The sequence below is a fragment of the Larus michahellis genome, chromosome 3 (genome assembly GCF_964199755.1).
Source record: "Larus michahellis chromosome 3, bLarMic1.1, whole genome shotgun sequence".
Classification (NCBI taxonomy): Eukaryota; Metazoa; Chordata; class Aves; order Charadriiformes; family Laridae; genus Larus; species Larus michahellis.
The window spans coordinates 14,616,910-14,642,504 of record NC_133898.1 but is presented as its reverse complement, the minus strand read 5'-3'; the positions used below and the strand labels follow the sequence as shown (position 1 = coordinate 14,642,504).

Here is a 25,595-nt window from a genome sequence, read left to right as displayed (position 1 = left end):
CTGGGGCTACCTGGCTGCCTCGGTGGCCTGACAGAATGGCAATCTTTTTCCTTGGACCAGGCGTGTCGCCCCAGAGATGCCTGCGCCTCCTCTTGCAGCGGATGCCAGGAGCCCGGGCGCAGCCCTAGTGCAGAGCATGGCTCAAAGCGGTGTTGACCTGTTTGCGGGACAGACGAGAGCCTCCTGCGGGGCCAAGGCCAGTTGTTCTGGTTCAGCAGCCCCAGCTGTTGTGGGGAGCCAAGGAGCTTGGCTGCCACTGGGACTTCCCTGGCTTGCTCCAGCTTTCCCCTGTTTGAGCAAGGTGCTGAGATGTCGGGCGAGACCGTGGGGCAAAGGCACAGCTAGCAGTTGAGCCCAGACACATCCTCCATACCCTGCAGACCGCCTGCGAAGCCCTCAGCCTTGGAGACAAACTGTGCAGCCTGGTGGCTGTCCCACCAGCCCAAGGAAGCCTGCAGTGGGGTATTTATTGGCAGCAGCCCTGCTCTGCTTGGGAATGAGGAGTAACCTCCCACAGTGTTCCCATCACTCGGTGGCTGCAGAGTGGCACCCTTGTTGCTGCCCTTGCTCGTTGCCAGAGCAGCAGGTAGCTCGTGCGGTGGGAAATGCCCTGGACCTCGCTCCCCACCACCGTCCTGTCCTGGACTGCAGAGGTTGTCGTGTCATGTTGCTTTGGGGTGGCTCTTCTCTTATCCTGCTGCCTGGCTTCGAGCACAAAGAAGTAGGGCCTCTGCTTGCCGCTGGTGCGAGGATGAAGGCAGGGGGCTGTGGAGGAGAGAGGGGCTGCAGAGGCCCTATGGCAGAGTTATGAAACCGAGCTTGGGATGGCCTTGGGAAGAAGCAAGCCTGAGGGGTGTGTGGCTGGGGAGGGAGCTGGGATTCACAGGCTCTGTGCTGGGGAAGCCGGATGGGCGGCGGGAGGAACAGAGGTGGGGAAGCCCCAAACTTGCTTGAACTGGGTGGGTGAGTGAGGTCAGTGCCAGGGTAGCCCGGCTATCCTGGCATGTGCCGGCAGCCATTGGGGGTCTGCAGCTGGCTACCTCGGCTCGCTGTCAGTCTGCTGAGCCTTTTTCTTGGTTAATTATACTCGTCTTTTCTCCTGCGGCACATGTGTGAGCAATTCCTGCCTGCTTTGGGACCGGGGCTGTGTGCCGTGGGGGCTGCAGGCACCTCCCCGCTGTGTGTGGCAGCGAGCTCTGCCCATGGCCAGCTGCACCCCAGCGCGTTACTGTGAGCCTCGGCGTTTGCTCCAGCAGTTGATTTACAGTGTTCAAACCCCAGTGGCTTTGTTCTGGTTTTCTTGCGATAATTGCTCAGAAATTGGGCCGAGCCATTCCCAAGTATGGGATCCTGGGCCTGGAAGGGCAGGGAGGGTTGCTAACCACGGGGGAGAAAATCCCCCACGGCTCGCAGCCTCTCCGAACAGTTCTGGGGAGGCTCGTGGGAATTGTGCTAAGTGGTTGTGGGTTTTCTTTTTTTTTTTTTTTTTTTAATTCTAAAGGTTGGTTTGAAAGGCAGAGTTGGCTCCTCAGTGGTTGCTCGGAGCCTGTGTTCAAAAGCACCCCTCGGCGCAGAGGGCAGTGGAGAGGGGTGCTGTGGGTTGCCGGGGGTGAGCTCAGGCTGGGATCCCATTGCAGGGCAATCATCCCTCACTGGTAGGCCAGCAACCAAGGTGTTTCCAAACAAGGGCTTGCATCTGCCATATGTCATAGGTCTCCTGGTGGGGGCCATGGGGGTGGCCAGAGTCTGGGCAGATGTAATCTTGCACCCAGGGAATGGAGGTGAGGAAACAGTGGACCAGCTCTGCAGTTCCCATTCGAGACCCAAGCACAACAGCCAAGTACTGTGGGATGAGTAGATTCCCCCATCTGTTACAGGATGGGGATGCGTCTGTGCCTGCTTTCATCCTGGGTTGCCTCTCCTCTCGATCAGTAAATCCCACCTGGAAGGTTGCATATCTGGGCGCTTTGCAATTGCAAGTTTGCTCGTGGATGCCATTGGCTGACTTGACGTGGCGCTCCACGGAGCATGCAGAGAAAAAACTTGATGCGTGGCTTGCGTGGTGTGAAGTGGTGGTGTGTAGGCAAGTCCGGAGCAAACCGCCACGAAAGGGAGAGGCTCGGTCGTCGTCTGAGCAGACCCACACTCTCAGAGCAGGGCTGTTGGACCCAGATGTGTGGGACAACTGTAGGGGGAAATAGATGGTGTTTTCTCAAGTCCCTCATCATCTGGATCCACCCCAGTGTGACCATGCTGTGTTTACCGCAGACGTGGAGCTCCTAGGTGCTGGTGCAGTTCCTCCCAGCTCGTGAAGCCAAAGCCACCGTAGCTGGCCGTTTATTGGAAATCCTGTTTTATACCCATCCTGTTGTGCTACGGACTCAAACAGGAATGATTTTTATTTTTTCCTGGGTGCAGAGTGAGTTTTTGTTTTTTTCACTTTAACTGGGATGGAAACGATGTAGTTTTAAAAGGTTTATATGATGGGTGCCCAAAGACTTTCCAGATGCTGGGCTTGTTCAGACCAAGCCTGCCGTGTTCAGAGCTCCTTGCCTGCATCAAACCATTTCCATCTGGCCTGGTGGGAGAGAGTGCTTTATTGCAACTCTACCCGTCTGAGAGGCTTTCTCAACTGGAACCTCTTGCACAGAGGAACATGCTGGCTGGAAATCATTTGGAGATGCAAATCTCTCTGGGTGTTTGGCTTGGCTGCCGTTTCCGTGGTATCTGCTAAGCGGTGGAATAGGCTGTGTGCGGAGCAGGCGTGCTCCGAGCAGCTGCTTTATGCGGCTATAGGGACCAACCCGTGAGGCAAGGGGGGGTTGCTTGTGTTATTAAGCATTCATGATTTTTTTTTCTTGCCTGCTTCTACAGCTTCAGCTGGTGCAAATGAGCCTGTTGGCTCTGTATTTGTGACCAGGAGGGGAGGAAAAGCTGACCCATGTGTTGTTCCCAGTCCTGGCATGCCAAAAATCTGCTTTTATAGGAGCATGTTCATAATGAACTGTGCCAGGAAACACATGGCTTGCTCGAGCCATGAATGGGAGGTCTGTATGGGGCCCTGCGCTCACCGAGAGCCTCGCGAGGACAAAGAGCAGATGCTGGTGTGCGTTACTTGCTCTGTGGCAGCCTGCATCCTCTGGCCTGCAGCGGATGGTGGGATCAAGGTACTAAGTGCTTGGCTGGTCCAGTGACGGCAGAGAAGGCAGGACAAGAGGCCAGGCGAGTGGTTTTACTGCTTGCTGCCCTTTGTGGCTCCCCTGGCCTGGGGAGGGCCAGCTTGCTTCTCTGCAGACGTGGCCGTTTGCAGCAGAGGCTGGACTGGAAGGAGCCTGGGCGCTGCAGGCAAGCAAAAAAGTGCTGCTGACAGCTTGGGATGACGATTGTGGATGGGGAAGGGAGAGAAAGGGAATCCTTTGGGGCCCAGATGTCGTAGGGATAATGGGGATGTGCGTGCTGTGCCTGGCTGCAGCAGGAAGGAAAGGCTGTCAGGTGAGAGTTCCAGTCCTGAGCATTAGCAGCGCTTTGATGTCTGGAACGTTGCTCGCTTGTAGGAACTGCTGCCAAGCCTGCATGGGCTCAGCTGCTGGTGCAGAGCGTGCACCCAGCACGCGAGGAGTTAAACCTGCCTGCAGTGAATGGAGCCTTGTTCTCAGGGGGGGCTCAGTGCTGCCTCTGGACCAGCAAGCTTGGGATGCTCCAGCCCGGTGATTTGATTGCCCAGCTTTCGGAAGCAAGCCGGGGCTTGAACCCGGAGTCTGCTGCTCTTTGATCTAAGGGTGGCTAAAAGCAAAGCCCCAGCGTTGGAGCCATTCCCGAGGACTTGGCAACAGAAGGAATTGCTGCTTGCAGACAATGATGTTTAATAAATTGCTCCTGAAGACAAGACCTAATGCTTTCTGGGAATGTTACTGAAACCTGTGAGAGTCCAGGACCCCAAACCCTAACAGGATCACTTCATCCCCATGCAGCCTGGGGATGGACTTGGGCTACTCTTGCTGCCCCCCTCAAGTTAGTGGTGGGGGCTAGGGCATCACTGGCCAGGTCGCCCTACTCTCTCCTAGCTGTATTCCCAGCCACTTCTCTTGCAGGAAAGGGCACTGTGGGGTTGCTGCAAGGTACTCAGGGCCTTTCCCAGGTGAGCTGCTGTCCTCCTTGCCCCTTGGGTGTTGCAAAGGGCCCTGGAGGTTTGGGGAGCCAGGGAGCAGGCCTGTGTGCTGTAGCAGTGCCTTCCTAGGGAACGTGGCGTCTTTGCTGACTATTAAGCAAAATGGACAGGGAACAAATGTTTAGCAGTGTGTTACCAAGCTCTCTGCGTAGTTACGTGCTGAGCTGGTGGTGTCAACGCTAGTTGTGCATTCCCAAGGAGTGCTGGCTCCACAGTGGAACTAGGACAGCTATGAGCTCCCCTGCTCTGGCATGGGAGCTTTTGAGGTCCTCTCTGCTTTGAGAGGCCAGAACAGATGCTGGCCAGCTGTGTCCTCTGCCAGACGAACTCCTTGGGGGGAGCTGTCTGTGCCAGTTTTTTCAGCATCCTGGTACCTCTGGGTCTTCATTTTATTTGTTTCCTGTAAGCCAGTTGTCCCCCTCCACAGCTGGGGCAGATCTGAGGCCTCCTGCTGGCAGGAAAGAAGAGGAGGAGGATGGTTCCCCTTTGGGGAGGAAGGCCGCAGCTTGGGTGCTCTGGGCTTTGCTGCCCTGGGCACTGCAGGTGAGTTGCAGCTCCTCTAATCTGCTGTTCCAGATGCAGAGCATCGAAGGAGCTGGCTTGCACATCTGGCTGAGCTGAGCCAGGGTGAGCTTTGCTAAAGTGCCCCTGGAAGAATGACTGTAGAATAACACTCCTGTGGCCTGCTTGGAGAGAGGGGCTGCACTTCACGCTCCATAAGCCCCGCAGTGATGGGCTTGCTTTCCAAACCAGGAAACCTTAAACTTGCACAAAGCCCTCTCCCAGATCCCATTCCCATGCTTGTAATTCCTTGTTTGGTTGCAAACAGCTTTGGGATTACTCATATCCTTGCAACAGCTGTGGTGTCTCAAGAGGTTGGTAACCTAGGCTCTTTTGGGTACAAAGTGAAATGGATCCTTCCCTTTTGCCTTTCTGTCCTCTGTCCAGAGCTCTTTTAGCTCGGTGAGGAGGTGCTCAGGAGCTGGGCGCCCCATGCCTGGGGGTGGGCAGCTCAGGGTTGAGGGGAGCGTGGTTGGGGCTGGGGATGTGGAGCACTGCAGCGTGCTCCCGGCTCTGCTGGCACCACAGCCGTGGCAAACGCCTGCCGAGGCTCGCCATCGTCTGCTGAGATCTGTGCTGGTTTTCTTTCCTCTGCAACTGCTGCTCAGGGCAAGTGCCCCAGGCAGGCAGGGGGCTGCCATGCCGCGGCGCACGCCGCCGCCAGCCAACTTGCCTGTTGCTTCCCCAGCATGGCTGTAGGTGAACGAGACGGCTGTGGAGGCAGCAGGGATCTCGGGGGCTGTGCAGCAGCTGAAGGCTTTGTGGTCGAGGCTGCATTCCCTAGCGATGTCGTTAGGCAAGGAGACAATGATTTTTGGATTGCTTCAAGATGTAGGCGACTCGGCCTGTCAGGCGGGGCGGGAGATGTGCTGCCTGGTCTCCCCAGCTTGCACGGTTGCTCTGCGGCACCCAGATGGGGTTGGGCTACTGGAGCGTCCCCAGGCGAGCGCTCGTGTGGGACTGGCACCGAAGCATTAAGCGCCGGATGGAAAACCTGGCTGGAGTCAAGGCCGGGCTTGTAATGCTGCCCTGTGCCCTTGCAGCCTGAAAGATGAGCATGAAGGTTTGGGCTTGCTGCCATGGCAGGCACTCACCAGGCAGCACCTGTGGTGCCCTCAGGCCTCTTGGGATGGTGCAAAAAGTGGGCTGGGTGTTTTCACTACCAGGCTGTGCCAGGGCCACAGACCCTGTGTTGGCTTAGCCATAAATATAGCCTTAGAAATGGCTGATCCCCCGGCGGTGAGTCCTGCCACCCCACGCATTTTCTGGCTGTGTCTCCACGATTACAAAGCCCAGCACCCCACGAGGTCCATGAAGTTCGTTGCCTGTGGCCTGGCTATCTCCACGGTGCCAGCGCGGGAGGACAGTGTCCAGCCTCAGAGGTGAGCACTGAGACACACGGGCTGGGCAGTTCGCTGCCACATCCTTCCCTAGGAGCCCAACAACATCTCTGTGCCCGGGATGTACCAAACCTGGTGCTGCCCAGCTGGGAAGAGAGATGTGGGATCCCCCAAAACTTCAGTCCCAGTTTCCCAATGTTAGCCCCCAGCTCTGCCATGGCTCCCTCAGGTCTTTATTACTCTTCTGGTGCATTTTCTTGCAGCTCTGGCTGATGAAAACAGCGACACTGATGTGTCTCGCTTTTCTAGCTCTGGAGAGCAGCCTCAAACCAAAGCCATTCCCAGGCCGTGCTGCAGTCTGCTGCCAAATTGCTGCAGTAATGCTGTGGCAGCACTCGAGGGGGTTGGCTACCATGGGGCTGGGTCTCCTTTGCCAGAAGTATGGGGAGCCCTTTGCTCCCTGGCAAGCTCATAGGATTGAAAACTCGCTCTGCAGAGCTTCAGGCAGCAGTGACTAACTTCACAGGGTTGCTCGCAAAGTCTGTGCTGGATGCAGCTTTGCTGGTTTTGTCATCCTGAAGTGCTCTGCACATGCTCGGCCCACTGTGGCCTTTGGAGGAGGCTGCAGGGGCCGGGTGCTGGGGGCATTCCAAGCCCAAAAAGTGAATTGAGATACACTTGGTAGAAATTCAAGCTGGCAATGTAGGTGTTAGTGTGATTGTTTTTCCTGGGAAGCTGCTATTTGCCTCCTTAAATAAGTGAAATTAATTTTGAGCAGGGGGATGCTTCTGCATGAAGGATGCTGTGTTCCTGCATTCAGATCTTTGCCCGAAGTGTGCTCTCAGAGCCAGGATGTGATCTGAGCCTTCTCTTCTCTTGGTCCGTGTGCGTCCTTGCTGGCGCCTGTCCCCTCCCTGCAGATGATTTGCCCTGCAGTGTGTGGGAATGATACCCCGGGGACCTGTAGGTACCAGCGCGACTTCCCAGCACAATTCATTTAACCTCAACAGGAGGGGTTTCCATTTCAATTAAGTATCCTTTGGGTGAAACACCACTGGGTGTTTTCAAGTGTGCTGCGTTTCGAATATGTTTGTCTATTCTGGCTGAAGCTTTCCTGAAAAGCTTTCTTGTAGCCACAGTTGAAATGGTTTTTAGGCCAGAAACATGTGTTGAGGGTTTCTTTTTCTGCTAGCCAGGGGTGGCTTGTGTCACATACATATGCGGAGAGCGGGTGTTTGCCAGCGCACACATTTGGGATTGCTGCTTTGGCGTTGGCTTTGCGGGACTGCGGCTGGCCCAGCTGTGTTACTAGGGGAGTGCTCTGCACTGGCTTGGGCTTGCTAAGCTGACTTCCAACTAACTTGGTGTTGCTGGGTGTTTTTTGGGGTGGCTCTTGCTAAGGGAAGAGAAAGAGACGTTTTGCTTCTTTCAGCAGCTCCTAGCATTGTGGCCCAGCCCAGATTAGCTCATGAAACCACAGCAGAAACATGCTGTCGTGAAGGTGTCCAGTCAGACCGAGCAGGGGTCACCTTTGCTCTCCGCCAGGTGCACCAAGAGCTCTCTCATCTGCCAGCTGGGGCAGTTCTGGCGGCCTCCAATGGCTAAGCCAAGCATGACCATGACACAGTGGTGCTGGGAGGTCATCTAGCTGGGTGAGTGGAACAAGCAGAGCCATTTTGTTCTTCGTTCAGTACAGGTGGTGATGCCTGTCTTTATTTTACGGCATAACATCATCTCACACAGATAAGCTCTCTGCTTGGGACAGCTTTCTTGACCCTCTGTCCCATAAGCCCAGGTGGAGTGGCGGGGATGCGGGGAATCCGTGAAGCCTGCCGACTGTGGTCGTTTCCTGCACCAGGGCTGTACAACTTTTATGGGCGAGTGCAGCGCTTCCCATCTCCGAACACTGGGCCCTGGTGCTCTGGAATTAGAGTACTGTGGAAAGCTGTGTCTAGCTCTGGGCTTCTGATGCCTTCCACCCCAAAATGCCTGGACCACATCTAACTGCTGCCGGTCTTTCCTTGCAGCCTAAATCCGATATATGATCGGGACAATGGTTTCCAGCATGTGCAGCCAGTCCAGCCCATCCATGAACCTTGGATGCTATTGTCAAATCAAACCACAAGTTTATGGCTCTTATTGCATTTTAACACTCATTTATCCCAGTTTGCTTTGGCACTTGTGCTCATGACACACATTCATCACAGGGATCTCGCTTGAGCTGGACTGGTTGCATCCATTTCCCCAGGGTGGAAGATAAGGACATAAATAGTTTCTCCTGTTTCACTGGAGAGCTGGATCCCAGTGTTTTCTGACACCTTGTACCCATGCGGAGCTTGTGCCAAGCCTTCATCACATCCCCTGTCCACAGAGCCATGTTCTCCTGCCTGGACGTGGGGGATGCTGAGGCAGCAGGACGCACGTGATGAGGCTGCTGAAGCTCTCAGCTGACCAGCGCTGAGTGAAACGCAGTTGTGTTGACAGTGATGGGGCAAAAGCCGTTTTGCTGCTCTTTAGTGTTATACTGCTAATACTGACAAATTAATGCTAGAAGCACACGGAATTTAAAATGTCATGTCTTAACATCCTAATGGCCTACACCTTCAGAGAGAGGTGCCTCATCACTAGCTCCATCACTACCATGACTAGTAGACTGTGAAAAGTTTTGGGATGCCGAGACCCCAAGAGGAGGACGGCTTCATCTCCTTAATGAGCTCTCCTAATGCACACTGCCGCCTTGTATGTGTTTTGTACCATACGGGTATGGTTTGATGGACCCTGGTGCTCTGAAGATCTGTGGAAAAGGACAGACCCAGCTCCTGTAGGTTCAAACCTGAGTGGATTTGACTGTCCTGTTCCCCTTTGCTCCTGTGTGTCTGTCCCAGCAGCTGGCGTGAACTCAGCTCCTGATACTCTGGAGCTGTTGCGCTATTGAGCGCGTGTAGCTGTTTTTGTGTGGGGTTGGATGGTTGTTACCCTGCTGAGTGCTCTTGGTGAGGCAGATCTGATGTGCGGGGAACTAGACGTGTAAACAGTGTAAGAACACGTTCCCATCCATTGTGTTGCCTCGGGGCGTGTGTTCGTCTTGTGGTGTTCTCGGGGAGGTACACGGTAGCTGACGATGGAAACTTCACTGGACATGCTGACCCTTGGAGGACAGCATGCTGATGGGGCTTAGCTCAATACGAGACCCAGGAGACAGGACTTCGGGCACCATCTGCAGCTCTGTTATTCAGGCCACAGGGGTCCGGCTGTGGCTAGTCCTGGTGGCCTTAAAGGCTGTGAGTGCAGTTGATGAGTGATGTCCGCCCAGGAGCTATGGGGCTTAACCTGGCTGGGGACAGTGCCCTGGGGACGTTCTTTGCGCACCCAGGTCAGTGGCACAATTGGGTGCTGAAGGTAGAAAGCCAGACCGCAACAAGGTCCATGTTCTAGGCACTGTGGTATGTCGTTGCGATGTCCCGACTCCTTACTGCCCCCTTGCCAGTGGTGTCTTTGGGGTGACTGAAAATTAGAATTGAACCCACGGTTCCATCTCGCAGAGGCTGCAGGCAGGAAAGACCTCTGGGCTCTGGACGACCGTCTCCTCTGCTCCAGTGTCATTGAGGGAAGAGGCTTCTGTGGTTTTCGCAATGGGAGGACTTTGTTGCTCTCTCTGTCTGGACGGTGGGGAAAGGGCGTTAGCAGGCACAGGACGAGGTGCCCCTGCTCCTGGCTGACATGTGCATGGAACTGGGAGACTGGAGCTTCATCCTGGGGAGCAGTGGTGCTGGATGAGTGTCTGCGTCTACGCCTCGCTGTCGCTGTGACCGGGAGAGCTCAGGCTAGCTGTGCTGGAAACGTGTGGCTGGCGCTGGGGTGCCCATGAGCAGTTGCAGGCGGGAGAGGCTTTGCTACACAGAGGGCTCCAAAGGCTTTCCAGCGTGGAAAGAGCTCTTGAGGCTTTCTGGAATGCTGTGATCTAGACGCCCCCTTCAGAACAGGATCGCTTACCCTTAGCTCTGGATGACTGACGTGCCCTATCAACTTGTGTCTCTTTACCAGGCTTTTATACAAACACCAAGCAGGAGGATGCGTGTGAGCCTTCAAAGAGGAACTGCCCTTCAGCTGGGCTTGGATGCTGTTCATGTAACTCGTCCAGGCAACCCCTTTCTGAAGCCATTTTCCTTGTAGTGGTGGGAACGCACCATTTTGACCACTTTCTTGTTGGCCTTCATGAGAGATTGCTTCTAAGATGCTTGAAATCTGCCTGGCTTGGCCTCTTTCCCTGGAGAGCATGATGCTGGGAACAGAGTCCAACAGCAATCGGCGTGTTGCTGAATTGCCCTTTGTCTGCTTTCCTTTCTGCGGCCAGCTGGTAACCGGAGCAGAGCGCCTGCATGGCTGGCTGCGGCCAGGCAGCAGCCGGATTTAGGAATATGCTCGCGCGGTCCCTCGGCAGCCACATCAGGCAATGCCTAGGGAAGCGCCGGCTGCTCTGTCCCTGGGATCCTGAGCTCTCGGGTTGGGGGTTAGCGTGCGGAGGAGGATTCTTGGGCTTTTCCACCACTGCAGAGAGATGCTTCCAGCCCTCCAGAGCCACCCCACGGCCACTGTCGGACCCTGGGGTCAACCATTGCAATTTCTTACGCTTCCCCTCCTACTTGCAAGTGGGCTGAGCCCCCAGCACAAGCTTGGGGTGTCACTGCTGCGTCCTCTGGTGCTGTGCTCCAGCAGCTGCTGTGTTTATTCCCATGGGCAATCCTTGTTCCAGACCAGTTTTTTTTTCTGGTAATTTCTGAGGGTGTGGAGGTGAGACTGAGACGTGGTCCCGAGGAGAGAAGCTTTGAGGAAAGCCTAGAAAGAGTCTGTGGCTGTTTCTGATCTGGGGCAATCTTGACGCATGGCTGGGACTTAGGACGCGTCCCGAAAAACAGCACAAGAGGAGCCCAAAGAAACATCTGAACTGCCCAGGAAGCTGCTTGCTCTCCAGAGTTTTGGTGACTGACTTCCCGCCTCATACACTGCAAGCTACCTCTCTGTTCAGGCTGGAAGTGCGGTACTTGGTAGTGGGTCACTGGAGTTCCCTCTTAATGGCCCTGGCCCCGGGGAGCAGAGGGTTCTCCTTGGCTTGTGGCAAGCTCAGGCAGCCCTGTCCCAGTGATTGCTGGAAAGGCAGCCTTAAAACAGCTGTGCTGGAATCTGAGCCCAGATCTGCCTAAACTCCCCCATCGGGGATTGTTTTTTGGCAGATGTGCTTTGGGGTATTTCTCTCTTAACACAGCGGTTTCGGCTGCCTGGAGACCCTTGAGAACATCGCGTGCTTACCTGTTCCCATCTCCCCATCCCCGCGCTCTAAATGTGCCCTCCTTTTTCTGTCTGCAGCTGTGGGGACTCGAGCAATGATCCATTTCACCAAGGAGCCGTACTCCCAGGACGCCCTGCACGGCCGCAGCGCCATCCTCCGCTGCGAGGTGGAGGAGCCGGCGGACGTGGAGTTTGAATGGCTGCAGAACGGGCTCCCCGTCCAGGATGCGGAGCAGCGCTTCAAGGAAGGCAGCAACCTCCAGTTCGCTGCCGTCGATCGGCACCGGGATGCCGGGGACTTCCAGTGTGTGGCGAGGAACTTGCTCACTGGGGAGGAGGCCCGCACAGCCAATGCGTCTTTCAATATCAAGTGTGAGTGTGGGGTGAGGGCAGGCAGGCAGACGCCGCAGCCTGCTGCTGCCCACCCCGGGCAGGGCAAAGCACCCTCTTGGGAGGGCCTGAGACTGGAAACAGCTTTGCCAGGCTGCTGCTAATGTTGTGGGGGGGTGGTGGTGGGGGTGGTAGTTAGACAGGGATTGGGCAGCAAGTAGGATTCCTTTCCAGCTACCACGTCCTTCGTGCCTGTTAGGCCGCTTTATCTTCTGATGTCCCCAAGGCTGTCAGAGATGCTTTCTCCTGCCACCTTCCCCGTTTCTGTGTATGAAACAGGGATGTTACGGCACCAGCTGTGTCCTGAGCACTGCAGATCCTTTCAGAGCCCCTCTTATCCCTCAGAGAACACAGGGCAAAGCGGGACATTTGCAGGGTCATTGTCCCTTTACTCCATGCTGGCTTGAGGGCTTGTATGTCTCTAAGCATGCTGGTGCCCTTGCTGCCTGCTCTGGTTATTACTGAGTCAGCGTCCGCCTGGGCTCTGTAGGTTTGGAGAGCCAGCTGTGTTGATATTCTTTGATCCCACAGGGATTGAGACAGGCAGTGTGGTGCTGAAGCAGCCGGCCAGCGTAGCTGAGATCCAGCCTTCCTCCACGGTGGTGCTGCGGTGTCACATCGACGGCCACCCGCGGTAAGGGTTGCCTCCCGAGGAGCGGACCCTGGCAGGGGTCCCCCTGCACCTTCGCTGCGTGCTCTTCCCCTCTCTGTCTCTCTCTCTCCTCTCTCCTGCGAGGATTCAGTAGAGTCTAGGGAAGGCGAAAGGCAGGATTGAGCCTGTGGCCCAGCACCGGAGGAGAAGGCAAACGGCTTCCTCAGAGCCGCATAGCGAGGAGCACAGTAAGGACGGGCTGTCACAGTCCGGTCGCTGAGCTGCTTGGTGTGCTGCGGTCACTCTCCGTTGCTTTCCAGTCATGTCCCGTCCACTTGGCTGCATGTCTCATGGCTTCGTGTCTGTGTCGGGGCCAGCAGCGGGGACGGAGAACCAGGGAAATGGGCCATCTCTGGGCTGTCTCCTCTGCACACGTGCTCTCTGGGGAGCCCTGCCGGTGCCCTGCACCCGGTCACCCTCTCGTCCCTGTCTTGCAGCCCCACATGGCAGTGGTTTCGGGATGGTTCCCCCCTCCCTGACGGCCGCAGCACCTATTCTGTCAGTAACAAGGAGCGAACGCTGACCCTGCAGAGCGCCAGCCCTGACGACAATGGTCTCTACTACTGCTGTGCCCGCAGTGCCGTCGGCTTCGTCTGCAGCCAGAACAACTTCACGCTGAATATCATTGGTGAGTCGTGTCCCGGCTGCTCGGGGCTGCGGTCTCGGCTGTTTTACTGCTCTGCTAACAGCCTCCCCGCTGGCGCAGGGCGGGAGCCGGGCTGCAGGGGAAGGGTCAGGCTGGTGTGACTTTCTCCGTGCAAAACCTCTGGCCAGAGACCGGCCTGACACGCCTGGCCTCTGTCTGCAAGTGTTTATTTGCCCCTGCATCTCTCTGCAGCAGGTCTGGTTTACCTCAAACCAGGACAGCTGTTGTCTCTGGTACGGGAGCACCAGGGTCCTTCCTCCTTCAACAAAGTTTGGACCCTGGAGGCTGTAGGCGCTGCTGGTTTTGCTAATACCAGTGCCGCCACGGCGCTGCGTGAGTGAGAATGCTCCGTTGGCCTTTGGAGGCAAGGCCTGGGGAGGGCAGGAGATGAGGTATTTGGAATTGGACATGGGAATGTGCAGTCCAGTGACAGGTTTGATCTGTTTGCTAGGAGCCCAGGGTGCTCAGGGACTTGCTGGAAGCAGAAGGGCTTTCCCCAGAGCGGCTACCGCGTGCAGTCCTGGGCTCTGGCTGCGTAACTACAGCCATGCTGGCATGTCTGCCTCCTTTAGGCTCGCAGGGTGCACCGAGCTCCTTCTTGAGTTTCCCCCAGAGCACTGGTGAAGGGACGCCACAGGCCGCTCTTCTCTTCTTACCCTCCTGTGGTCTCTGCCATTGCAGATGAGAGCTTTCCTCAGGCGGTGATCGTCCCGCAGGACCTCATCGTGACCAAGAACGAAGAGGCCATGTTTGACTGCCAGTTTGCAGCTGTGCCCCCTCCCACACAGGAGTGGCTCTTTGAAGACAGCCCCATCACCAACAGATCCAAGTAATAAGGACCCCAGTGATGTGGGCAGGGTCGGGGGGGAGAGGTGACACCATGTTCCAGAAGCAACAGAGAGAGGCCAAACCCTGGCCGTGCCCTAGGGCAGCCATTCAACATCAGGCTGGCCGTTGGGATTGGTTTCTCAGCTTGGCTGGTTTGGGTTTAGCAGGGTGTTGGTACTTGTGCGTGGCCTTCATTTGCACAGGGCTCGGGAAGCAGTTTGCCCTCGAATGAGTCTGAGGGGCTGTCAGTCCTAGATGCCCACGCATGATGATCCCCAGAGTTGGGGATGTCTCCTAGCCCCAGATGTCTGCATGTGACGGTTTCATGGTGTCCCCAGACACCCGCTTAGGATGATCCTCAGAGTCAGGGCTGTGTCCCTGTACCAGATGCCCACAGATGGTGATCCCCAGACTAAGGGACACCTTCCAGCCCCCAATCTGCACAGCGATCACTGGACCCGTGGCTGTCTTGCACCTCCAGATACTGGTGCATGGTGTTCCCCAGAGCCAAGAATGTTTCTGAGCCCCAGACGCCTCTGCATGGGGCAATGCCCAGGTCTGGGGACACCTCCCGCGGATGGTGATCTTGGAGCCCAGGATGCCAAATTGCACAAGGCGAGTGGTGCTGTCTGGGTGCCAGATGCCCAGTGGCCTGGCAGCTCCGGGGCGCCACCTTGTGCCACCTACCATTTCTCCTGACTCTGTCAGCTTTCAGAGCTGGCTCGGTTTGGTGATGCATCTTTTTTGGTGGGATCCACCTCTTTTCCAAGAAAGAGATTTCTATTAGCTCATTTCCTCCATGAAGCGTATGTCCCACCATCTCCTTGTTTACGTGTGCTGCTCCCCCTGCACTGGGAAGCTTTGACTGGCACAAAGTCTCCCTCTTGGTTCCATGAGCTCGTGTAGGACATCATAGGGCTGTGGCTCTGGCTGATGTCCTGCAGAGATGGTCACTGAGCCCTACCTCTCCCCACATGCCCAGGACCACCGTGTTCGCCAATGGCTCCCTGCTGATCACCCAAGTGAGGGCTCGCAGCACCGGTGTCTATAAGTGTGTTGGCCACGGTCAGAGGGGGAAAGCTCTTGTGCTGAAGGCGACTCTACGGCTAGCAGGTGAGGTCCTGGGGCTGGTGGCGGGGCGAGCAGTGGGCTCCAGAGTTGCAGTGTCACTCTGGAGCTATGTGACAATATACTGATGGGTCAGAAATGGCTCATCCTTGCTGCCCGGATGAGAGGAGCAAACATAGCCTGTGCACTCTCTCCCTCGGCTGGTGCCTCCCATGGGGATGATGATGTTGGTGTGTTGGCTACACATTCCTTCCCTGTTTGAGCCAGGATCTCTATTGCATCCCTCAGAGATCGAAGAAATGGCACCCTTCTCCCCGAAGGTGTTGACAGCGAACCAGGGGCACCGCGTGTCCTGCACTGCCCCACGAGGCATACCCACACCCCAAGTCTGGTGGGAGAGGAACCAGCAACGAGTCCCCACTGCTGGCCGGGTGTACCAAGAGGCAGAGCAGCTCGTTTTCACCAGTATCACCGAGACGGACGCGGGGATCTACACGTGCCATGCTGCCAACAAGGCTGGAGAGAAGAAACAGGAGCTGAGCATCACTGTGGCTAGTAGGCAACTTTTTGAGAAGGGCTGGGACCAGACAAAGGGGCTGGATAAGAGGGTTGGGGTGAGCTGGGGCGGGTTGGCACGTCACTTCACAGATACAGAGAAGGACATCTCTCGTGGCTGGGCTGCAGGGCCCTGTGGCTGGCTGTTCACTAGCTGGCTGGTCTGTGCTGGTGCTGGCCAGAGGGCTGGTGAGTGGCCATCTGTAACCCCTTGCCTCCATGCCCAGCGGTGCCCAAGTGGGTGGAGATGCCTAAAGACAGCCAGCTGGAGGAGAGCAAGCCAGGATACCTGCACTGCCTCAGCAAGGCCTCCCTGAAACCCACCGTCACCTGGTACCGCAACGGCGTCTCCATCTCTGAGGTAAGGCGACGCGGCAAGCCCCTGCTGCTCATGGGCACTTCTGCTGTTTCTCACCTTGCTCTTGGGCCTAGCATCCCTGTCACCCCAATTCGGGCCACGTTTCTGGCACCGTCTCCATCCTACTGGCGTATGGGTGCACAACTAGCTGCTTCTAGCTACCTGGCTGGCAGCCAGCCCTGTGCTTTTGGGGCAGTGACAAGAGAGATGTCCCTCAGAGAGATGTCACTGCAGCTTGTCTCAGTTCTCTACCCGGGTCTCAGCTCTCCACATGGGTCTCAGCAGGGCTGTGTCTAGTTGAGGCGTGGTGTGGGCATGTGGAGTGTCAGGAGTGCCACAAGCAAGGTCTGAGCCCAGGGCTGGTGACAGTGTCATTTCTTCCCTGCTCTCTCCCTTTCTCTGGGCAGGACTCACGGTTTGAGATCTCTGAGAATGGGACACTGCGCATCAACAACGTGGAGGTATATGATGGGACCATGTACAAGTGCGTGAGCAGCACGCCAGCAGGCAGCATCGAGGGATACGCACGGGTGCACGTGCTGGGTACGCTGACAAGCACTCCGCAGCCTCCCCTTGTGGGGACCTCTCTTGCCTGACAGGGTGCAGGCGTGATACCCCCAGCTCTAGTGTCTCCTGCAGCTGGGGGGGGGCCTAACAGCACATCTGTCTCTTGCAGAGAAGCTGAAGTTCACCCCCCCGCCCCAGCCGCTGCAGTGCATGGAGTTTGATAAGGAGGTTACAGTGTCCTGCTCAGCCACTGGCCGGGAAAAGCCCACCATCCAGTGGACTAAAACAGGTGAGGGGGACTTGGATGCGATAGGTCTGTTTCTGAGCTGGGGCCCCAGGAACTTTGCGCTGGCCCACCTCCAACGTGGGCGAAGCAACGGTGCTGCAGCTGCCCGGGAAGCCGCCATGTGGCAAAGCGCTTCGTGCGTGACTGCTGCATCCCTCCTCTTGCGCCCTGCAGATGGGAGCAGCCTGCCATCCCACGTCAGCCACAATGCCGGCATCTTGTCCTTCCACAAGGTGAGCAGGAGCGACTCGGGGAACTACACGTGCATCGCCTCCAACAGCCCGCAGGGCGAGATCCGTGCCACCGTGCAGCTTGTGGTAGCAGGTGAGGGCTCTATGGCAGGCAGGTGGGTGTCCTGCTGTGCTGGCCTTGCAGTGGGTTTGCCTGGGTGGCACCTGACTGGCATGCCCCTGGAGAGAGAGATATGTCTGGCCTGACCCTGAGCTCTGCCCCATGGCACTGGTGTCTGGTTCGTCAGTGTTTTGCATGCAGCCCGGGAGGGCACGTGCCACTGTGCCAGTACTGGCTCCTCCTCCCTTGTGGGAGCTCAGCACCATTCCCAGGAGCTGACAATGTTTGTGTTGGCCTCTCTGCCTTCAGTTTACGTCACCTTCAAGCTAGAGCCAGAGCCCACGACGGTGTACCAGGGGCACACAGCCATGTTCCAGTGCCAGGCAGAGGGGGACCCCGTGCCACACATCCAGTGGAAAGGGAAGGACAAGATTTTGGATCCCGGCAAGCTCTTGCCCAGGTACGCAGCCTCCATTCCAAACTAAAACGTGGCACAGCACGGTGCTCCCCGTGCCTACCCAGCATGCGGGTGCCGATAGTGCAGTCTCAGGTTCCCAGTTTGGTGGGTGCACAGTCAGTTGTCTCCATGTCCCAGGGCCTGGACTCTCCTGGCCCCAGGGTTACCCTTTCTGCCACAGCCCGCCAAGCTGTGGTTGAGCCGCAACCGAATGTTCTTGAGGATTGCCCAGCCTGAGATTCAAGATGATTGCACTGGGGGCAGGGGGCTGAGGCATCCTGGGGAGGTGGGGCTGCAGGTGCCCCAAGCCTGCCTCTGCCCTCTGGTGCTTGCAAAGGGCTCTGTGTGGTTGGCAGGATTCAGATCATGCCCAATGGCTCCCTGGTGATTTACGACGTCACCACCGAGGACTCTGGAAAATACACCTGTATCGCCGGCAACAGCTGCAACATCAAGCACCGCGAGGCCTTCCTATATGTCGTAGGTAAGGGAGGTGCCCAATGTTGGGACGTGGCCTCCTGGTATCCCTGGCAGCTCTGGGCCCTCCTTCTGCTGCTTTTGGCCCCATTGGTGGGTGCTGTGTGTCAGGTCATGCCTGCTAGGGAGTCATGGCGGCATCCCTACTGGGATGCTGTGCCCAGCGTTCTGCAGCTGGACAAGGAGGTGGCCACAGCAGCGAGGGAGGGGAGGGGGGAGCTTTTCTCATTCCTTGAGCACGTTCCTGACCAGGATTTGTGAAGTCCCTCTGCACCCTCATGGGTTTGGTGCTCTCTGCCCCACAGACAAGCCGGCAGTGGAAGAGGATGAAGGACCTGGCAGCCACACACCCTACAAGATGATCCAGACCATCGGGCTTTCGGTGGGGGCAGCTGTTGCCTACATTATTATCGTGCTGGGGCTGATGTTCTACTGTAAGAAGCGGAGAAAAGCCAAGAGGCTGAAGAAGCACCCAGAGGGCGAGGAGCCTGAAATGGAGTGTCTGAATGGTGAGGCCGGCACCCCTGGGGGTGGGGGCTTCACTGCTGGCCCCTTACCCCTGGGCTGGAGGGGCTATGGGGCAGGAAGGTCCCAGGGAACAGGGAACGCCTTACCCTTGGAGTCTCTTGGTTTTGGTTTTGGCTGTGGGTGGTGGCAGAGACCTGCTGCCAGGTGAGAAATAGGCAAGTTAGTGTGAAACCTGCATCCCAGCCCCATGTTATGGCCATCTCTGCTGAGTTACGCGTCTCTCCGGCTTTCCAGCAGGATGCCGTGTACGTGGCATCACATACACCCTTTGCCAAGAGGAGGGTAGTATCCCTATTGTGGTGTAATGAAGTAGTAGTACTCTGCTGGCTTGTTCAACTCACAGTTCAGCAGGTGGAAGGAAGACTTTTCACTGAACAGCCCTGAACTCTGCTGTGAACTCACCCTGTTATCTCTGAACCCATATAACCCTTGAGCATCTACAGCATCCTCCAACAAGGACTTCTGGAGCATAACAGGTTATCTAAAGACTCTCTCTTTGCTTTTCAAGCTTGTCACCTATCAGCTCTGCACTGGAACACACAGCTCTTACGTATGTCTGATCGTTCCTGCAAGTGCCTTTTCTGGTTGCACTATTGCCTTTCTGACAGGACTCGGTGCATCCAGCTTTGCCGAGTGACACAGCTGTGCTGTGTCCTGTTCCCAGCTGTGCCACTGGCTTCAGTTCCCTGTCCACAGAGCTTGCTCTGGAGAAGAGGGCAGGCAGCTCATGGCTGAGCCCACCCGCGTGCATCAGACATCAGGGTTGCTTTCCCCAGGCATTATGTTATATTGCTGGCTGCACCTCCCAGTGCTTAGCGTCACTCTGCAGCTGGCCTGTACCTTTGCTGCTAGCTAAGTTGGTGGCTTTGGCAAACAGCTGCCAGCGGCGCCCCTTCCATAGTGGCAGCATGTTGTACGACCCTAGTTCTTCTGTGTGTCCATTGGAGGATGTTCCCTCCTGCCCTGAGGCAGCTGAGCTGCTTTTTAACAGCTGTTTCCATGAGAGCCTGCAAAATCCCTGCAAATAGGCTAAACTGGGTCCCCATTTTGCCTGAGCAACGTGACTCCTTCAGTGAACCCAAGAGATCTCCGGGGCATCATTTTCATTTCCGAAACCTGTTTCAGCTCTTTCTCCTGATGTCACGGTTGTCCTTGCATCACTGATACCAGTGAGGACTTGTAAGGGATGGGGTGCAGTTGAGTGTGCTGCCTTTGTAATTCCCTATGTCTCCCCCCACACCATTGTAAGTGCAGACATCGTGCTTCTCCCTCCCAGTTCTCTAGCACACAGTCACGTCCTGATGATGTCAGATTTGCTGTGAGGTCCTGGCAAAACATCACCAATGGGTTTGTCTCCTGTTTTTCCTATTGTATTGGTACTTTGAACAGAGCCAGAGAGAAGTCTGGCTGTGGGGGAACCTCCTGGGAGCAGGGGTGCAGGAGCATCTCTGCAGCTTTGTGCTCTGCTGCTGTCACCCCTGTGAGCTCTTCCTGTGGACAAGTTGCAGGCAGCTCCCCTGTGCCAGCAGGCTCTGGCCAGCGTCCTCCTTCTGGGAAAGGATTTGGTTTAGTTCTTTTTGAGGTGGTCGCAGGTTTTTATTTTGGCCTATCTTTATTACATTTTTCTTTTTATTCTGCCAGAGTTTGCCTTTTCCTATCTCCCTTCACTTGGAACCAGTTTAGCTGTCAGAGAGATGCATCCTCACTGCTACAAGCAGACCCAGCTGCTCAGATGTCTGCACTCGTTTTTGGTACTTCCGTAGCCTCTCTGGAGAAGTGGTTTGTGTTTGCTGTCAGCTCAAGTGGAGTCACCCCCTTCACCATGGTCTTTAAAGATTTGGCGCTCTTCCTCTTTTTGATGGCGTCCCTCTTTAGCTGGGTGACCTGAAGTATCTCAGCACCTACCTGATGACAAGTGCTCCCTGGCTGACCACCAGCTGACTTTTCCAGTGCCCTCAGGATCCAGACAGATTTGACCTTCCTATGGATTTGCAGTGGATCCTTCCTATGGATTTCCTATGGATCAATGCACTCCTAACAAGTCAGTCACCTTCCAAGGTCACGTCCTTGGTGTGCCACATCCTCTGTAACAAGGGTGCTTGCTCTCAGTGTCTGTCTGTCTGACTCTGCTGCTCTTTTTGGGTGAACACAGACATAGTGTTTGGGGAGGTTAATGGCTGTGGGGACTGAGGGGAGCATTTGATTTCTGTGTTGGCATGTGCGAATTTCTCCAGAACAGCACGGCCATGTCCCTTTCTCCAGGAGATGCTCAGATGTTGCAGGCAGGTGGGCAGAGCAGGCAGCTCCTCTTTCTACGCTTCATTCCCCTCTGAACTGCTGGATACATAAATCAAAAGGAAGTTTAATTCTTGCCGTGTCTTTGTTCTTGACTGTCTTGTTAAAGCTCTGTGAAACATGGCCATGTCTGTTCTCAAAAGTGTCTGTCGTCGCTGCCTGCTGGTGCTGTCTCTCAGTGGCAGCGTACTCTGCAGCCTTCGGTATTTTCTTGGCACAGTTGCAGCGGTCGTCTTGTATTATCCTCTTGGCTTCAAGCTTGTAGTCTTGAGAAACTGTCAGTCATGAGTGCAGGCAGCACAGGGTCAAATAGTCTTGCTAATAATTAGCGTAAAAACAGGGAGAGCGTAAGTAGCATTGAGCTTCGATCTGTAGGGTAGGTGGTGTGTTTTTTGCTGTGGTCTTCTGCAAATGTTACGCCAGCACGTGAGAGAGGACAGCTGTCAGTAGCCATGGCTCTTAAGTCAACATATCTCAGTATTAACAGCTCCAAGCCTACCTGTTACAAAGCCATGGACCCTGTCGCTGTGGCCAGACCTGCTCAGGATGTGCTGGCGGGCATCTTGTACACATGCATTGTAAGCATGCACGTACACACGCTGCTGTACAATCCAACCCTTGATGGAAATCAGGGGCAGTGGGATTCCTGTTGGAGTTACCTCATGTTGGGTCAAGCCTTAATTTTATGATTAAATCCTTTGGCATGGTCAGGTGTTTCCTTAATGCTTGCTCCTGGACTAGCTGAAGTGGAGCGCGCACAGTAATGCGAGGTGATGCTGCGCATATGTCAGCCGCCTTATCTCGGTGCTGTGCCCCGCTGTACATTCAAACTCCTGCCTTCAGCTTATGGAAAGTACTGCTTCCCAGTGCCGAGTCTGATCCAAGCAGTAAATGTATTCAAAATCAAGGTTTGCTATCTATACAGCTATCTATACAGCCTTTCCCCTACAGGCTGCCTGTAAAATGCAGGGTCTTCTACTTTCTTAGAGCAATAACGTTCTGTCCCGTTCACTGGCTTCTGTTTGTGCCAGGGAAATTTCTAGTGGAGTTCCTGAGCAGAAAGCTTGCTGGGGTTGATTGCAGGGACGGTGCTTCCTAGCATTGCCTTGACCCAGGCAGCAAAGGGAACCTCCAGGCTGATCTGGTCTGACAGGTTCAGGATTACCAAGGGCATGAGCATTGCTGGCTTGCTGGGAAGGGAGCAGGAGCAGGGGGGTCAGGCTGCAGCAGCCGATGCCGGATAGACTTGAGGGTCTCTTGGGCATCAAGAAGACTGGTTTTAGTAAGCAGGGTCCTCTCTGCTCTGTCTCTGCCTCACACTCCTGCTGCTGCTCTGCAGAGTTTTGTCAATGGTAGTTCGGATGTAGCCACCCCTTTGGGATGACTGATTGACATGGGATGGACAAGGCCAGATGGGACTGGTTGGCTCTGGGACCAAAGCCATTGCTCAGCATCTGATTTCAAGGGTGGCCGCAGGGCTGGCAGAGATGGGGCCGGACACGAGCCCAGAGGGAACAACTGTCCAGAGGCCACTGTGTTGCCTGGGGCTAGACATCAAGCTGGGGTTCTTGGAGCCAGTTGTGGGTGCGCTTGGAGTGTCAGCCCCAGAAGGGGCCGACCCCCAGCATGACGTTCTCCGCACAGCCCAGCAGGATGCTGAAGCTGTTTGTACTTCCCTTGCAGGTGGTGCTTTGCTGCAGAATGGGCAGATGACAGCAGAGATCCAGGAAGAGGTGGCCTTGACCAACCTGGGCAGCAGCTCTGGGGCCAGCAAGCGGCACAGTGCTGCTGACAAGATGCACTTTCCACGTTCCAACCTGCAGACAATCACAACCCTAGGTATGTTGGGCCACCCTAGCCCTGGCCCCTCTCCAGCAGGAAACCCCAGCATGTCCTAGCCAGAAAACTGGATGTGCTGGGGTACGGAGGGCCCTGCAGCCGCTGGGCTGTCAAATACACGTGCTGTCCTAATGTGTGCCATCTTCCTGTGTGCTGCTTTGCACTTCCAGGCAGGGGGGAATTTGGCGAAGTGTTCCTGGCCAAAGCAAAAGGTGCAGAGGATGGCGAGGGTGAAGCCCTGGTCCTGGTAAAGAGCCTGCAGACGCGGGATGAGCAGCTGCAGCTGGACTTCCGACGAGAGGCAGAGATGTTCGGCAAGCTGAACCACTCCAATGTCGTGCGGCTGCTGGGGCTGTGCCGCGAGGCAGAGCCGCACTACATGGTCCTGGAGTATGTGGACTTGGTAAGGGCCCTGCCAGCAGTGCCTGCAGTGAGGAGGAGGAGGGGTGGACAATGGGCAGGGGGCCTGCAAGTGTGACATTATCCAGGCTGACGGCACAGGGCAAGCAAGGTATAGGGAGGCCAGGCTGAGTTTACTACTGTTCCCAACCTGTGGTGGAGTCTCAAGGGGAACTGGGGGTCTCCTGCAAGACCTGGAGGTGACTTTGTCATCTTCCACATCCTCCCAATTTCTGGTTTATGTCCAGGACTCAGCTGAGTAAGTTAAGCTGAGGGACTCGGTGTTGCAGAACGGCTGTCAGTGCTAAGGGCTGCTATGGGCAACCTGGAGTTCATGGGTGAGAAATCAATATGGAACATGAAAAACCTCCTGGAAACATTAGGCCTCCCTGCCCTAATCCTAATTGAGGCCCAGGAGTCAGATAATTGGCTTGCCCTACAGGGCAGGGACCCGGAGGGACCAGTGGGGACTGTGGCCCAGGAGGTGAGGATCTGTGGGGCTCCCAGTGGGCCTGCCACATCCGAGCACTGCAGGGACTGATACGGCTGGCAGCGCGGAGAGGTGCTGCCTCTGAGTTGCTCTCTTTCTCCCAGGGGGACCTGAAGCAGTTCCTGAGGATCTCCAAAAGCAAAGATGAGTCTCTGAAGCCACAGCCCCTCACTACCAAACATAAGGTGATAGCGCAGCTTTGGAAGTGCGGTGGGGATGGGGACCCTGAGGAGAACAGCCAGTGCTGACATCTCTCTGGGGTCAGGTGTCTCTCTGCACACAGGTGGCCCTGGGCATGGAGCATCTCTCCAACGGCAGGTTCGTGCACCGGGACTTGGCAGCCAGGAACTGCCTGGTCAGTGCCCAGCGGCAGGTCAAGGTCTCATCCCTGAGCCTCAGCAAGGACGTGTACAACAGGTTAACTGGGAGCCTGGCAGGGGAATGGGAGGGGGTGGGATGGCACCAGTCTCACTGTCTGCCTGTCCTGCCTGCAGCGAGTACTACCACTTCCGCCAGGCCTGGATCCCGCTGCGCTGGATGCCGCCTGAAGCTGTGCTGGAGGATGAGTTCTCCACTAAGTCAGACGTGTGGTCCTTTGGGGTGCTCATGTGGGAGGTCTTCATGCATGGGGAGATGCCCTACACCCCACTGGCAGATGATGAGGTCCTAGCAGGTACGTGGAGTGCCTTGTGCCGTCCCTGGTATTGTAGCCTACTTCCTTTTCTTGTGGTAGAGGGGGACAGCTGGGTTGTGTCATGTCCCCCCCGTTTTGACACGGTGCTGGTTTGGCCTGGGGAGGCTGTTCCTGCCCCCATGGAGAGATGCTGCCCTCCTTGCACCTCATGGAGAGGATCACACCTCTTCTCAACTGCCCTTTGGACTTTGCTTTCACGCCAGGTCTGCAGTCAGGAAAGACGAAGCTCCCGCACCCCGAGGGCTGCCCTTCCCGCCTCGCCAAGCTGATGCAGCGCTGCTGGGCCCCCAGCCCTAAGGATCGACCCTCCTTCAGCGAGCTCGCCACCGCCCTCGGGGACAGCCCAGCTGACAGCAAAGCCTGAGCATCCCGGCCCTTGCTGGGGAAGGACGTGGCGGGGTGGACAGGGGTCTGTAGGTGCCTGGGGAGCCCCTGGCACTCCTGCGGCCCCTTGCTGAGCCCGACCTCCATGCGCCAGCGAGCAGCTCGGCACCAGCAGCTGCTGGACTCAAAGCACAAGCCAGTGTAACCCCCCCCACACCCCCCCAACTCCTCTCCTCCATGGGTCCCCAAAGACAGCCCTTGCTGCCTCTTGCTCTCCGCCTGCCCAGCCCCGCGCCCTTGGGCTGCTGGCGGTGACAGAGCGCAGCTCCCCCTCGCCCAGCGAGAGCTGGGTTCCAGCACCAGGCTCTCCATCCCCGCTCGCCACGTGCATATCTGCCGGCCTGGCCCGGCCTCTCTCTCCGTCCATCCGTCTGTGCTAGGCATGCCTGCCTCCCCCCGCGCCCCACGGGTACAGGCCAGCCAGCAGGAACATAAAGTGCCTGGCATATGAAGGAGCTCACTACCTTTCCCAACTACCCTGTGCCTTTTTTTTTTTCTTTTTTTTTTTTTTTTTTTTTTTTGTACAACAACTCCGGGCAGCGCCCCCTCTTCCTCTTCCAGAGCGCTGACTCCTCCCTACCATAGTATTTCTGTTACTGGAATGCAGCCTAGAATGGGTTAGTTTGTTTGCTTGAGCGGAGGGTACCGCAGCCAAGAAGGGTTGGGTTTTGTTGGGTTTTTATGTGCTGCTCTCAATAAAGAAGGCTTTTTTTTTGTTTGTGTTTTTTTTTTGGTCTTTGTAAGATGCTGTAAGTCAGATGGCTGTTGGACTGTTTTCCTTCACATGGTTCCTGGGCAGGGTTGGGGGCTGGTTCCTCAGGCCTCTGTCTCTCTGTGTTTAACCCATTTTGCCCCCTTCCCAGCTGGATCTGAGATGTGGTTCCCAGCCTGTCATGCCCTGGGGGGAGCACCTTGCCTCAGTGCTTACCGTCTCTCTGGCCAGTCAGGGGTTGCTCTCCAAGAGGGACGTGTCTGGAGAAAATGTCCCCCACAGACTCGTTGCAAGCGGGCACTTATGGGCATGCTGACACGCTCTTCCCCCCCCCCACCCCAGTTCAGGTAGCCATGCTTTCATAGCAACATTTCTCCTTTGTAA

The 25,595-nt window shown here is 56.2% G+C and overlaps 1 protein-coding gene across 2 annotated transcripts in view; it reads left to right on the top strand.

Moving 5' to 3' along the window:
• Positions 1 to 25,224, top strand: part of PTK7 (protein tyrosine kinase 7 (inactive)) — a 38,187-nt gene extending 12,963 nt beyond the window's left edge. For both annotated transcript variants that reach the window (XM_074578722.1, XM_074578721.1), the window contains exons 2-20: positions 11,434 to 11,727; positions 12,277 to 12,379; positions 12,835 to 13,025; positions 13,725 to 13,872; positions 14,854 to 14,984; positions 15,228 to 15,494; positions 15,722 to 15,855; positions 16,260 to 16,395; positions 16,529 to 16,648; positions 16,820 to 16,969; positions 17,246 to 17,396; positions 17,750 to 17,877; positions 18,176 to 18,379; positions 22,377 to 22,532; positions 22,703 to 22,935; positions 23,526 to 23,606; positions 23,687 to 23,838; positions 23,916 to 24,094; positions 24,319 to 25,224. In XM_074578722.1, coding sequence (XP_074434823.1) covers positions 11,451 to 11,727; positions 12,277 to 12,379; positions 12,835 to 13,025; positions 13,725 to 13,872; positions 14,854 to 14,984; positions 15,228 to 15,494; positions 15,722 to 15,855; positions 16,260 to 16,395; positions 16,529 to 16,648; positions 16,820 to 16,969; positions 17,246 to 17,396; positions 17,750 to 17,877; positions 18,176 to 18,379; positions 22,377 to 22,532; positions 22,703 to 22,935; positions 23,526 to 23,606; positions 23,687 to 23,838; positions 23,916 to 24,094; positions 24,319 to 24,479 — 3,102 coding nt within the window. In that variant the 5' untranslated portion in view covers positions 11,434 to 11,450 and the 3' untranslated portion in view covers positions 24,480 to 25,224. The remainder of the gene's footprint in view (positions 1 to 11,433; positions 11,728 to 12,276; positions 12,380 to 12,834; positions 13,026 to 13,724; positions 13,873 to 14,853; positions 14,985 to 15,227; positions 15,495 to 15,721; positions 15,856 to 16,259; positions 16,396 to 16,528; positions 16,649 to 16,819; positions 16,970 to 17,245; positions 17,397 to 17,749; positions 17,878 to 18,175; positions 18,380 to 22,376; positions 22,533 to 22,702; positions 22,936 to 23,525; positions 23,607 to 23,686; positions 23,839 to 23,915; positions 24,095 to 24,318) is intronic.
• Positions 25,225 to 25,595: the final 371 nt, after the last annotated feature.